Source organism: Falco biarmicus, chromosome 1, assembly GCF_023638135.1.
Source record: "Falco biarmicus isolate bFalBia1 chromosome 1, bFalBia1.pri, whole genome shotgun sequence".
Taxonomy (NCBI): domain Eukaryota; kingdom Metazoa; phylum Chordata; class Aves; order Falconiformes; family Falconidae; genus Falco; species Falco biarmicus.
The window spans coordinates 3,050,921-3,065,626 of NC_079288.1; the positions used below are offsets into that span (position 1 = coordinate 3,050,921).

Here is a 14,706-nt window from a genome sequence, read left to right on the forward strand (position 1 = left end):
ATGCCGGGGCCGCGCCGGGACCGCCCGGCCGTGCTGCTGCTGCTGGGGGCTCTGCTGGCGGCCGACCTCTACTTCCACCTCTGGCCGCGGGCGCGCCGGGAGCTGGCGGCCGGTGCCCCGGGCTGTCCCTGCCGCCGCCCCGCGCCCGCCGCCCCCCCGCCCCGCGCCCGCGCCGCCTCCGCGCTGCGGCGCCTCTTCGCCCACCCGCTGTACCGCGCCGCCGCCCCGCGGGGCCCCGCCGAGCCGCTGCTGGGCGCCCGCGAAGCCCTGCGCTACTACCGGCGGAAGGCGGCTCGCTGGAACAGGTGCGTCCCGCCGGCACGGCACCCCTGGGCGGGCACCCCCTTCCGCGGGCACCCCCTGCGTGGGCATCTCCCGGGCACCCCCTTCCGCGGGTACCCCTCCGTGGACACCCCCTGCATGGGCGCCCCCTCCCTGGACACCCCCTGCCCGGAAAACTCCTAGGCACCCCCTTCCCATGCAACCCCTGCATGGGCACCCCCAGCCCAGCGCCCCAAGCGCAGGACCCCCCGCGCACCCACTGCACAGGCACACTGCCCCCCAGCACTCCCTGCATGGGCACCCCTCGGGCACCCTTCCTGGGTACCCCCTGCGCAGGTACCCCACAGGCACCCACGTTCTGGGCAGCTCTCCTGGGTGCCCCTGCTTAAGCACCCCTTAAGCACGCGCCCCAGGGTACCCCTGGCATCCCCAGCTGGGTTTGTGCCCCCTTCCTGGCTCTCTGCCCCACCATCCCCCCACCTCGCCCCCTCCCCAGTAACCGCACCCCATGGACAGGCAGAGCCGAGCAGAGGGGGTCTGCTGGGAGGGCTGTCCTGCGGTGCCCCCCGCTCGGCTGCTAGAGCCCCAGGTGAGGGGAGAGGTGGCTGCTGACCCACGGCGTGAGACCCTGCAAGCCATGTCCTCCCAAGAGCAAGCACCTCTGCTCCGTGTCACTTTTTTGGCGTGGGGCAGGAGGGGAGCCAGTCCCCAGGTGCTGAACCCCAAAGCTGGTCCCCTGCATCCCCCAGCCCTTAGGCTGGGTGACAACCGGAGCCCTCGGGCTGCAGCAGCCAGTCCCCCAGGCCAGAGCCCTGCACGTCTCAGTATCTGCCTCCAGCGGGTGTCCTCCGACCCACGGCAGGGGTGTCGGGGCGCTGGCACCTTGCTCAGCCCCTCTCCCGTTCCTTCTGCCAACTCCTCCGCGAGGAAAGGCACAGAGGGTTTTACGCTGGGACAGCAAAGGGCTCCCAGCTCAGAGCCCCCTCTCCCTGCCTCTCCCAGCCACGCTGGCAGGAACGCTCCCCCATCTCCTGCTCCCGGGGTGTGACTGGCACTAGCCCCTGCGGCCCCCACCCCGGAGGGGACAGTGACCCTCAGCACCAGCTCTGAGCAGCAGCCGCCTGCGCAGGATCCTACCACTGAGGCTTCCCACACCCCGGAGCCCTGAACCCCTGATCTAACCCCCCTTGCAGGAGGGCTGCGGCCAAACTGGAAACGGGCAGCACCTTCCAGCGTCCTCCAGCTCCTCCCTGCACCCCACCAGCTTCTTCCTTCATGCACAAACTCAGACCCAATGGGGATGGCTACGGTGACACGGTGCCAAAGCAGGTCACCATGGTGCCTCTGCGCAGAGGCTCCCAGCATGCCGAGCTTGCAGCATCATCTCACTGTCCCCTTCATGGGATGGGACAGTGCCCACCAGGCAGCATTTTCTGGGACCACCTCAGAGGTCCCTGTCCTGGCACTTCCCCACTGCCGGGGTTTGGTTGTCAGTGTCCGAGCCAGCCCCTGCTCCTCCTGCCACCCACATGCTGCTTGCTGAGCCGCGCGGGCAGGATTTCCAAGCTCCCACTTTCTCCGCTTCGATGCAGATTCCTCTCATTTCTGTGGGTTCACCCAGTCCTGGTTTCAGGCACAATTTGCAGGAGGAGATGACGGGAAGCGATAATGGAAGGAACAAAAGAATGATCCTGGGTCCTGGAGCTGCCCCGTGTGCTCGGCCGGGGGTCACCCTGCGAGGCTTATCGCTTGCTCGAGTCCGCCTGGAGCACGTTGAACCCTTCACACATCACTTGACGCCCATGGACAGGGTGTTTGGGGATCCCTGGGGACAAATGCCCCAGACCCCCCTTGGGTGCATCTCCTCAGAGCTGGGCAATGCATCCTGAAGACATCAGGATTTGGGTAGCGAGATGGATGTTTCCCAAGCAAAAGCCCGGTGGGATGGGGGCATTTGAACCGAAACAGCTCACAGCATATACTTGGTGGCTTCTTGAGTACCACCAAAAGCCCTGAGCACCCAGTGCTGAGCATTTGCAGCAGTGCTGGCATCACCTCCACGCCAGCCTCACCGGCAGGACAGCCCCAGCTATTTGGTAAGAAGTCTGCATTTCCCAGCTTTATTTACCGCTTTGTTTAAAACATGCGCCATTTGTGGACGAAACCGTGGCTGCACAGTGCCTTTTGTTCTGAGGTTTGGTTATGATGTGGCCAGGAGGAATGCTGTGATGCCATTTGCCCTTGGTTGACTTCACTTTGCACCTCCAGGTGAGAGCAGAAAGGAAGGAGAAAGAAGGCAGGGTATTGATTATTCCTCAGTCACTTTGAAATAAAACATATGATGCTCACATAGCGGGTAAAGCCTTCGGAGAGCATGCACAGGCCGAGGGACACACCACCTCTCCTGCTGCCGGTGCTGCAAATTGCATATACAAGACAGCGCTTCCCAGCGCTGATGCGTTTCGTGAGACTGTTAATTTGCTGTGGGCATGGAGGAATTTCTGCCTCACCAGAAGCACTGCAGAGCCCATGTCCTCTCTGACACGGTCAGTGAAAGAGCCGTCCCTTATAACTGCCAACAATGAAGGGCAGTGCCTCCGCGGGACTCGGGAACCCACGGCTTTGTCTCCCAACGCACAGGCTTAGCGAAGCTGCAGCTGAAGATCGTGCTGTGGGAGCAAGGTCCGCACCAGCTCTCCCCAAGGTGTGACCACATCCCCTAGCAGGCAGAAGAGGCTCAGAGCTGAGTGTCCCTGGGTCGCCCCCTCCTCAGCTTGGCTGGGTGATGGCATGTCTCTGCATCACGTGTAGGTCTGGCTGTTGGCAAAGCAGCTTTCAGAGTGGCAGGATGCTCTTCTTGAGTGGAAGAGGCTGTAGCTTCAACCCTGCACCTGCAGCACAGCGTGCCTGTCTTTATTTTTGTGGCCAGATGGACATCAGCTGGGCTGGGACTCTCTGCCAGCTCATGGAGTGGCCCCAGGACATGGCCCGTTTCGGATCCCCGTGGCCAGGGGAGCACAGCAGCACACATCCTACCTCCACGGTGCTGGCTGCACGCCAGCTGCTGCCCATTCCTGTGCTTTTCCCCAGCACTTCAATTAGGACCAGGAGTTTGATTGCAGCATGCAGAACCAGCTGGAGCCACTGATGGGGATGCAGGAAGGAAACAGCAAAAAAACCCATCCACACCTCTTCAAAACCAAAAAACAAGACAACCCTTAAAAACTCCAGAGCTCATTTTTATCCTTCAAGGAGCAGATTCCACACCCCAGACTCTGCAGCCAGCTCGGTGCGGGGGGAGGCACGGGGTGAGCAGACACCAGCAGCCTGATGCCGTGCCCCTCGCAGCCCAGCAGCGAGCTGGCTGAGCAGAGAGCTAGGGCAGCCCCGGGGCTATTTATAGCAAGGTACAAAAGAACCTGCTTTTTTATATCGTTATGTCTTTTGCAGAGATCTGTTCTTACAGGGAAATATTTCAGGAATCCTGAAGGAAATGGGGAGGTCGAGGGAGGTGCGTTTTGGGTTTGAAGGCTGGAAAGGGGCTCGCTGGCCCTGCAGCAGCTCACCCGGGACAGGGACCACGTGGGTGCTCCCAGCCACCGCTGGGAACTGCCTCCCTTTGCATAACTGGTGCATTTTTTTCCCCATCAGTGATCTACTGCACACTGCCACCCCGGGGGGAACAGCCTGTGTGTACGGGAGGCAGGAGAGCAAATATGGTAAAATATTTGGGCAGCTTCCCTAGAGAAAAATCCTGAGTCATTCTTCTAAGTTACACTGGGGGCTTTATTGTCCCTAGCCACAGTGTGGGGCTAAGGTTGTGTCTTGCCCCCTTGAGACCTGGTGCACTGGTGTGCTGGAAGGTCAAGGCACATCTGCTGGAGCCGGCAGCATCCTGGGGCCGCAACCTTGTGTGCAGCCTGCCAGCCAATCCCCCCATTTGGCCATGCTCCTGTGTCCAACACCTCCTGTCTCGGGGGAGCTTCTGCCTCCTCTGCAGATGTCCTGGGCAAAGGGCTGGACTGAGCGCAGCACACCGCCAGCCTGCTGCCCGACCACGCACGCGTGGACTTCGCACCGCAGCTGACCCCGTCCAACTGAAAGGCAAACAGGCTGGGAGAGAGGACAGGCTGCTCTGACCTGCAGATAAGCCACGTCTCTCTGCTGCCTGGATTTCTCCCAGGGTGCTACTGAAACGTGTCCCTCACCACCAGCAGGGCTCATCCCTTGCTCATGGTTAGACCGGACTAACCACACTGTTTAGCCTGCTTGGATGGAGAATGACGGAAAAAAAGACCAGCCAAAACCCAGTGCTTCCCTACTGGTCTGAGCAGGGAAGCAAAAAACCGAGCAACACCTGTGAGCCCTTTCCAGCCACCAGCACCACCTTCTTGGCTGATAAATGCCTCAGTGCATGGTCAGCACCTGCTTGTCGCAGCCACCGCTGCAAGCTGTGCAGCGCAGCCAGCCCGGCAGAGCCCCGCTGCCGGGACACCCTGCCATGCCTGCGGGTGCCCACACACGCCTCCCTCTCCTCCCTGTTTTCGGTTTTGTTTGCATTAGGCAAAACCTAAAGAATCGGGAAAAGTAGGAGAAACTAAAGGGGTAGCAAAACATCTCTTTTCACCTTTTGTGTTTCCCAGAGTGTGTTTTGCTAAGGGTCTGGATTGGGTCTAGCAAGGCATATGGCACTGCCCTCCCTCCAGCTGCTCCATCCCAGCCTTGGGTAACGCCCCACTCGTGATCAGCCCCCAGCTCCTGTTTTCTTTCACGGATGTATCTTGGCACTTTCAGTGCAAACTGAACTTCATTTTCCCTTTATCAGGAACAGCTACTCTGCACATGGCTTGGCCAGCGCTAATGAGAAACTAACGCGCTGTCCTCCACCGCGTGGAATAAGTGACCTTTCAGTTGCAGTTTGGCAAAGTGTGGGTCTCAGCTGTGGAGGTCTCTAGGTTGAGGAAAACACTGATCAAGCGGGGAGATGTTTTGGGTTATTATTGAACTTGGGAGGCCCCTTCGGCTCCACCTGCCAAGAAAGGGCCGGGTTCAACCTTGATCCGAAGAGCTGATGCGCGGGAAGCTGCCAGCGGGCCTCACCACATCCCTGCCCACCAGACCAAGGGCTGTGAATCTGGTCACAGGCACAATCTCTGGCTCTAACTTGGTGATTTTTTTTTCCCCGCCTGGGACCTCTGGCTCCAGGAGAAAACTCTGTCAGAGATGCAATGACCAGAAAGACAGTCCTCAGTGGAGGCTCGCTTGGACAAGACCCTGTCATTCTGCTGGGCTCTCCAGACTCCTCACTGAGCAGTCAAGACCCAAGTCACCCGCTGTCACATCACATCCCCTCCCCAACTCTGGCCTGGAACCTGCAGCTCTTCCTTCATCCACCACACAGGCCAGCTCTTGTGTTGCTGGAGATGTGGTTTAGCTCCAGCCATGCCCTGACACCCTTCCTGCTCCTGATGGGGTGAGGAGAAGACAACAGAGTCCTTTGTCTTCCCTCTTGAGGCTGCTTTCTCAGGGCTTTGCAGAGGCAAGAAGGTGGCACAAATTGCAAGACCTTTGACCATCTCAATCATTGCTCCCTGTTTCAGTTTCCCCTTGGGTAACACGCAGAGTCTTTACCCACCCCATGCCCCCAGCTCTGCTCCCCTGTCATGGGTTAACCTCAGCCAGCCGCTGAGAACCGTGCAGCCGCTCGCTCGCTCCCCCCGCAGTGGGACGGGGAGGAGAATAGAGAAAAAGGTAAAACTTGTGAGTTAAGAATGATTTAATAATGGAAATTAAATATAATAATAATTATAATAATAATAACAATAATAATAATTGTAATGAAAAGGGGAGAGGAAGAGAGAGGAATGAAACCCAAGGGAAAAACCCAGGTGATGCACAATGCAGTGCTCCCTGCCTGCTGATGGGTGCCCAGCCATCCCCGAGCAGCGATCGGCAGCCCCCAGACAACTCCCCCCAGTTTACGTACTGAGTGTGACGCTCTGTGCTATGGAATACCCCTGTGGCTAGCTGGGGTCAGCTGTCCTGGCTCTGCTCCCTCCCAGTTTCTTGCGCACTCACTTGCTGGCAGAGCACGGGAAAGTGAAAAGCCCTTGGATATAGAGTGAGCACTACTTAGCAACAACTAAAACATCAGCGTGCGAGCAGCATTCTTTCCATACTAAATCCAAAACACAGCTTGGTACCAGCTACTGAGATGAAAATCAACTCTATCCCAGCCAACACCAGGACATCCCCAGCACCCTCCCCACTCCCCCACAGCCCCCGGGCTCGGCGCAGCAAGGATTTCCGTTCCCTGGCTCATCCTCACCACTCCGTAACCGCTCTCTTCCAGGAGACACAAGCTTTACAGGGAGGAGCTGAACCTCACCTCCCCAGCAGCACCAGTGCCGCTGCGGCCAGAGGCCAGCTGGCTCCAGTTCCACCTGGGCATCAGCCGCGATGGGCTCTACCCGCGCTCCAGCCCCACTGTCAACAGGCTCCTCCGGGACATGCAAGACTTCACCACTATCAGTGCCGGTAAGCACCCTCCTGCCACAGGACTGGGGCTGGGGGGAGCTGCATGGGGCTGGGGGGCTCCAGCCCCCCCCCAGCTTACTTTTGCAAACAAGGCAGGGGCTGTCACCCGCTGGAGAATGCTCCCAGCCCTGTGCTGGCTTCCTTACATGCTGGGCAGTTGCCGCGCCCTTACCTTGAGATGGGAGGAAGGCTGTGGCCCTTAATGCAGCATTTTTTTGGTGCCAGCCATGCTGCAGACCCATTGCACAGCAGCTCAGTCCCGACAGGCTGGCTCAGCACCCCCCGCGCCCCAAGGGGACTGCACCCCTCACTGCGCACCAACGCCACTGGGGCTGCCATGGACATGCAGGCAGGGCTCCCCTGCATGCCCAGTGCTGGGAGGGGGCTCAGCAGCAAGAGACTGAGCCCAGCGGGGTCTCACCGCTCCTCCTGCCTTTACAGACTACAGCCAGGATGAGAAAGCGCTGCTGGGAGCCTGCGACTGCAGCCAGAGTGAGTTTCAGGTCCCTGCTCTCCCCTCGCATGCCACCACCTCGGCTGACCCCATCCCAACTCCTCCATCCTAACCTCAGCAAGGGAAACGTAAAGCCGGGCAATGCCAGGTCCTTCTCCCTTCCATTAAACCGCCAGCAGAAGCTGGGATGTGGGTGCCAGGACACCAGTATGCCACTGGTTTGTACTGGGAGGAGGAAAAACTCCCCAACAGAACGTAACAAATGGTTGTTGGGAGAAGTGCTAGAGGGAAATCTCTGGCACAGGGGAGAGGGAGAGAGGAAAAATAGCCACAGAAGCAGAGGGGAGCAGCCGGAAGGAGCGATGGGATGCGCTTACCAGGGTGGGAAGCCGGATCGTGGCACAGCGTGTAACCAGTGCTTCACTGCGTGCCGGGGAGGCTTTCCAGGTGGCTAACGTCCCGTTTCTTCCCCAAGTTGTGAAGCCCAGCGGTGTGCACCTGAAGCTGGTCCTCAGGTTCCAGGACTTTGGGAAAGCCATGTTCAAGCCCATGAGGTAAGGCACGCAGCAGAGCCCCCACCAAGCCCCCCACTGCCCCGCGTAGCCATGAACCCAGGAGCCCTGCGGCGTGGGGTGCAAGCATCCTTGGCAGGGACAGCCACGCCGCAGCTGTGTCGTTCCTCCCCTGTGCTCAGCTACCTTGACAGCTGAGAAGGTTTAATTATTGTTGGCTGCTCACACCATCCCAGAGGCGTGCACGGATAAACACCGGTGTTCCCACACTGCTTACTGATGTTGGAAAGTTCTTAGTTCGTAGATGCCAGATGGCAAAGGACCTTGGGACACTTGTTCTCCCGAGAGCTTTGTTTTAGGGACTGCTCATTTCTTCCTCTTCCCCAGCTGACTTTGTGTTTTACCTTGTTTCGCCTTGGATTCCCCAGAGTATTTCCAAGAAAGAGCCACCAGTCCCAGTCACCTCAAACAGGAGTTTTAAATTGCTTCTGCACTTACTTGGGACTCTTCATATTTATTCCCCCTCTCCTTTCTGTGCGCAGGCAGGGCAGCCAGCAGCACACCGACTGCGATGGTCTGCTCATCTAGAAAGCAGCCAGCTCCTCTCCTGTTGGTGTCCATCCACCTCTGCCGCGTCCGGCAGGTCCCAGAGGAGAGGGAAAGCATCCATGCACTCAGCTGAGCCAGGAGGGCCCAGCAGTGCCTGTGGGCTTTCCCGTGATATACAGCTGCTTGGGAGGCTGAGCATGCAAATTCACATGCTACGCAAATTGGGGCACTGCGTGGCAGCCAGAAAATGAAATTAAATAAGGTGGTGTTCCCATCTCAGGGGTATAATAGTCCAGACCTGAGCTCTTCTCCGCCTCCCACGGGGACATGAGAAGCGCAGCATGGCCTCTAGCACCCCTGGCTGCACCCACCTGAAACACCGTCCCGGGTGGGTGTAAGCCGTGGCACAGACGTGTTGAAGCCCACAGTCACCCCTTCCCCCTCCCTGACCCACCCGGCACCAGGGCAATGCTCCGGCTCAGCACTGGGCACTTTGGGACAGCCACACGCCAGCTGTCCCTGGGCACACCATCCTCCTGCCACCACCCTGCGCCCAGGCTGCCGGCCAGCTGCCTGCCTGCGCTGCTGCGCGAGGCTGCGTTAACCCCCGTGCTCTCTCCCAGGCAGAAACGTGAGGAAGAGACTCCTGAGGATTTTTTCTACTTTGTTGACTTCCAGCGGCACAACGCGGAGATCGCTGCCTTCCACCTGGACAGGTAGGGGCCTGCCACCGCCAGCTGCCAGTCCTCTGCCCACAGAAGGCTTTGGCACGAGGAAAGCCGCGCTGAGCCCCGCAGAGCCGCCCAGCCTCAGACGAGCGATTGCTTTGCAGCACCCACTGGAGAGCTGATGCGTGATTTGGGGACAGGGTGGCTCTGGCTCTCGCCTGAAGCCCAGGAGCCAGCTTTGCCCTGCCCAGCGCACGAGAACAGGCTGGCAGATGAAGTCCGGGCTGTGAGCGGGTCAGGTCCTTGCCCAGCCATCCTACAGGCACACGCACGCGCTCCCTCTCATGCATTGCAGTGCAAAGAGGAGCTCTGGGTGCAGCCTGGATCCCTTCCCAGGGAGGGAGTCACACGCTCCATCGGCAATCACGCCGTGGTTTGGATGGAGATAAACTGCAGCGATGCAGTTTCAGGCTCTCAGCTAACGAGCAATTAACCTGGCTCCTCTCCCTAGCAGGCTCGGTATTTAATAAAATCAAAAATACCCTTATTACAAGAGGAAGGCAGCAGCTTCTTCCTCTCAATGGGATGAGCACTGAACATCCAGGGAAAATGATCCCTGATGATGATGGTGGTGGATGGGGGTCTCCAGTTCCCACACCCAACTTACATGAAAAGCAGGACATGACTGTAAGTCCTGTAGACCAAACTCTGAGCAAGAAATGGAGCTGAATTCCCTTTCCAGCTCTATCCCTGCATCACCACAGTGACTCTGCTTGACTCAGCTACCATCAGCTTACCTCTCTGCATCCCAGCCCCACCGCCAGAAAAATGAGGCCGGAGTGCTGTTCTGAAGCGCTTTGTGGTTTTTAGAGCTGAAAGACATTAGATGAAAGCAAATGATTCTTCTTTCTTTGAACATTGCTCAATAAGGAACAGGCTAAATCCTGTTTTCTGCCTGATTCTCAGAAGCAGAGGGCATTGCCCAAGGAGCAAAGCACAGCATTCGCTGGCTGACCCCGTGTTACTGACTCAGCGATCAGCAATTCCACTCACTGACATGAATGCCTTTCTGCCCCAGGCCCTCATTTTTTTTAGTATTTTAGATGAATCAGCTGGGCATGAGTGCCTCTGAGTGGGGTGATGCCTCCTCACCTCCTGCTGTCTCAGCTGCGTTGTACTGGGTTCTACACATCTTTCTGTGTCAAACCCAGCACCATAGAAGAGCCTGAAGAGCCTTGCTTATGTGCAAGGGGATGGGAGAAACCAGTTAGGGAAAAAGACATGAATTCTGGAGAACATCCAGATTGTTCCAGGCAGCAGCTATTAAAATACCAAAATCCAAACTCAGCCGCATTTTGGTCCAGGGGGTAAAATGATGCAGGCTATTTACTAGAAAGAAGGTAGGAGGAGAAAAAAAAAAAAAAAAAAAAGAAAAAAAAATCCATGTAGGCATAGTCATCAGAAGGTTTACCAACGGAAGGGATGAGGACAGCATCCGCTGCCCCGTGTTGCCTTCCTGCACAGTAACATCCCTTTGCACCGCAGGCTCTGAGCCACTGTCCCTCTCGTGCAGGATCCTGGATTTCCGGAGGGTACCACCCACGGTTGGGAGGTTGATCAATGTCACCAAGGAGATCCTGGAGGTCACCAAGAACGAGATCCTGCAGAGCGTCTTCTTCGTCTCACCAGGTAGGCGAGCGCTGGGCTGCCATGAGCTGGGGTTGGACATGTTGGTCCATGGTGGGTGGAAGGGCAGGGTCTGCAGGCAAGGGGGGGTGGCAGGACTTGGGCTGTGGCGCAGAAATAAAACGCCTGGGTGAAACAGATGCACAAAGACACGGCTACAGCGGAGGTGGCCCTCTCTCAGCCTCAAGCAGAAACCAGCTGCCAGGTCTGTTCACCTGTCCCCTCTTCCTAACTTTGCCTTAGCATGGGACCAGTCTGTCCATCGACTAAAATCCAGGTATTCTCCATGATTTTCCACGAGTTTCACATCCACAATGTTGTTACGTGTGCCACGATATATGCAGTCGCCATCACGCGATGGGGAAGAGGTCAGTCCAGGCTATCTTGTGGCCTCCTACAGATCGTAGCTCCTTTCCCCACTCTTTTTCTTCTCTTCTCCCCACAGCCAGCAACGTGTGCTTCTTCGCCAAGTGCCCGTACATGTGCAAGACTGAGTACGCGGTGTGTGGGAACCCTCACCTCCTGGAAGGGTCCCTCTCTGCCTTCCTGCCATCCCTCAACCTGGCACCACGACTCTCCATCCCAAACCCATGGATCCGGTCCTACTCGTTTGATGAAAAAGAGGAGTAAGTGGGTAAATGATGCTGCTTCCCGTATCTGCATTGCAGGGAGCACATGGGAAGGAGAACGAGCAGGGTACAGACACACATACAGAAATTGTACGTCCAGGCAGAGGAAAGCCAAGGTTCCCAGGTTGCCTGTAATTAATCTAATAAACTCTCAATGCCTGGGCATTGACTGGGTTTGACTTCCAGTCTCCTGCATGCACAAGGAGGGAGATTTAAGTCCTCATCTCTGCACGGGAGACCAACCTTGGCATGCCGTTAGGACACAGCAGCAGCAACACCCGAGCGCACCTCTCCCTTCTCCTCCATCTCCTGCAGGTGGGAAGTGAATCCGCTCTACTGCAACACGGTGAAGGAGATCTACCCCTACAGCAACGGCAACCGGCTGCTTAACATCGTCGACATGGCCATATTTGACTTCCTAATAGGTATGTATGGTGAAGGGGGAAATAACGTTCCTTCCTTCCGTGTGGGCCTTCAGCAGCCTGTCTGCCCTCCCACGCCATGGTGTTTCTCAAAGTCATCCCTTCTGCTCCAGAGACAAGTTTGGGAGACTGCTGTCTCCCTACAGCCAGCCAGCACAACCCCTCCTGATGTGCAGGCAAGGGGGAGCCCCCAGACCCACCCCAGCCCACTCCCCAGGGGGCCCAGCAAGGAGAGCACAGCAGCCCTGGGCATCTCGAGATGCTTCCAGCAAGGCAACAATTCATTCACACAGAGCTGAAAGAAAATGTAGGATGTTTTAGAAAATTGCTTGGTCACATGCAAGGGAAACTCTGCTCCTCTGTCTGCCCTTTACCAGGGAACATGGACCGTCACCACTATGAAATGTTCACCAAGTTTGGGGATGACGGCTTCCTCTTACACCTGGACAATGCCAGAGGGTGAGGCTGTGGGAGGACATCAGGGTGGGGGGGAAGGTGGTGGGCAGGCACTAAAGCTCTGTGCTCTCTGCTTTACCCCTCCAGGTTCGGGCGGCATTCCCATGATGAAACCTCCATCCTGGCCCCGCTTTCCCAGTGCTGCATGTAAGTGCCAGCTTCATCTTCCTGCCCAGACACATCAGTGTTCCCACCACAACAGACCAGCAGCGCTTACTGCTGGAAGTCACCCAGACCTGGCTCCATCCAGCAGTGCAGGGAAAGCCCCTGCTAATCCCAGCCAAGGGGGCAGGCCAGGCGCTGGAGCATGGGAATTGCAAGTTGTCCCTCGAACGGGGATTAAGCTGTTATATCAGAGCATTAAGCTCTGCTGTGCTGCAGCCGGCTGCGGCGTCATACGACAGTCCTTCCTGGATACTTCCCCACTGGAGCTAAAAGGCCTTGCAAGTGTAAAAGCTTTCACAGCTAGACCAGGAGACACTGTCCACTGGATCAAACCCTTCCAGAAGGGTCTACTGGCATTTCCCAGCCCATCGACATAAGGTGCTATCAGCCCCATTTGTCTGACATGAAGCTCAGAAATCTCCATCCAAAAACCTCATAGAACTTACCAGTCAATCAGGTTTCTTCCCGTAGCATTAAGAAGTTCATAAATTTTCCTATTTGAATCCTGTCTTCCTCCTTTATTAATTTACATAAATCATCAGCTGAAAGTTACATTTAAGAGACAAAACGCTGCTCTTCCCTGTGGTTTCTCTTTAGGAGACTCCTAACCTATTTCCTTGCTGTACCTGCTCCATCTCAGCCCTGGGGTGTCAACTGCACTCTCTCCCCATACACTTGTATTACTGGATCTAATTTTAAGAGCTGTTATTTGCGCCCAGTCAGCCTTTTCATTTATAATGGCAAGCTCGCAGTGAATCCTTCTCTTGAACTCCTATTCTGTGCAGTGTAAATTAACTCTGCCTCTTAATTTGACCTGTATACAGTAATATCCGCAGGTCAGATCCTTCCTATCCTGCCAGATCCACCTCCCAGAAGCTCTTCTTAATTTGGTTCTCCTTGTACAAGGCAGTGGTAAGACCACCTGCAAGTCACACCTTGAAATAAGCCAACTAAGGCCAAGAACAGCGTAAAACCAACTCACGCTGCCCAGAGGACACACAAAACCCCCCTCATTTCCCAGAACAGCCAATCCATTTGGAGTGGGGGAGCATCCAAAAATGCTTGGAAAGGAGGTAAAAAGGTTTATCTGAGTAAACTGCAGAGGCCACCGATTTCAAGCCTGCCCTGAGCACACCGAGTCACCTCCTTGCTCCTAGGCGAAGCTGAGCCGTGTACACCTAAGCAGGAACCAAGTCCTCCAGCCACGAGGGACCACTCAAACCCCAGGGATGCTGAACAGGCTGCTCGCTTCCCTGTCAAACATGTTCATCTTGTTCCCAGCTGAGTTCTTCTCTAAGTTTGGCTCCCAGCAGATTTAAAACTGGTATTTTTAGCTACCTTTCACAGCTCCTACAGCAGTTCTTGTCCCACACGGCTCTCCTCTCCCAGCGTTGCTCCGAGCATAGCAAACAGCACAAATGTAGCCATGCAGTAAGAGATGGTCCTTCTCCTGAAAGGGTCAAAACCCTCAAGAAGGTACAGATAGGCCTGACAACAGCCCCCACTTAACCTGGCATATGTATCTTCTTGGCTGATGAAACCCTGAGAAGGCTCAGGGTCAAATCTTCAGCAATTCAGTACAACAGCAGGGTTACAACCACCCTGCGGGAGAGGAGCGGGGCCAGTGGCAGGATTTCCATCTCACACTCCTTTCCATGTTCTGCCTGTTTCTTATGTAAGTGTGACAGCATGGAATACGCCATTCCCCACAGGGTCACACTATCCCCTACTCCACCTCCAAGCCCCGCCACCGCTTGGACCAGAGCAAACACAGCCGGCGTTTACCCACAGCAGCTCCTCGGTCACCCCTCACCTAGGAGAAGGTTTGCATCTGCTCCGTGCAAAGCTTTCTCTGGCAGCAGCAGAACCTCACACCCATGCTCTGGCAGCGATTTAAAGCCTCGTTGCCAGCCTTAGCGCTTGATCAATTGATTATTTGGGGGTTTGCAGGAATATCAACGCAAGCCTGGCAGCCAGGACAACAGCCACAGGTGAAGTTTCCTGCCCCCTGTGCCAGCACCACGCAGGAGGCAGCCGCTCACAGCATCCTTCTCCCTCCTGCAACACAAGCATTGCTGACCAAAGACACGCAGGGCACTTGGCTGCCCCAGAGCGCTGCTGGCACGTCGTTGCTTGTAGCACCACTGGCACCTGGTGCGATTCTGTGGCTGCTCAGCCGGGCACAGCGGCAGCAGCAACCTTCCCCTGCCATCCGAACCGCACGTGTCCCATCAGAGCTGCAGAGCCAGGTCGCTGTTCCCAGCTGACAGCCTGGGTAAATAACAAGCGTACAAAGACAAATTCTGGAGCTGGTTAAAATGTTCCTGACTACACCTTTTCCCATCT

The 14,706-nt window shown here is 56.6% G+C and overlaps 1 protein-coding gene across 2 annotated transcripts in view; it reads left to right on the forward strand.

The window, feature by feature from the left end:
* FAM20A (FAM20A golgi associated secretory pathway pseudokinase) overlaps positions 1-14,706 on the forward strand; it is an 18,989-nt gene continuing 4,283 nt past the window's right edge. Inside the window, exons 1-10 of one of the 2 annotated variants that reach the window (XM_056340330.1) lie at positions 1-305; positions 6,635-6,819; positions 7,261-7,311; positions 7,749-7,827; positions 8,958-9,050; positions 10,576-10,691; positions 11,134-11,314; positions 11,633-11,742; positions 12,117-12,198; positions 12,283-12,342. In XM_056340330.1, coding sequence (XP_056196305.1) covers positions 1-305; positions 6,635-6,819; positions 7,261-7,311; positions 7,749-7,827; positions 8,958-9,050; positions 10,576-10,691; positions 11,134-11,314; positions 11,633-11,742; positions 12,117-12,198; positions 12,283-12,342 — 1,262 coding nt within the window. The remainder of the gene's footprint in view (positions 306-6,634; positions 6,820-7,260; positions 7,312-7,748; positions 7,828-8,957; positions 9,051-10,575; positions 10,692-11,133; positions 11,315-11,632; positions 11,743-12,116; positions 12,199-12,282; positions 12,343-14,706) is intronic. The other variant, XM_056340339.1, reaches the window with a different exon arrangement.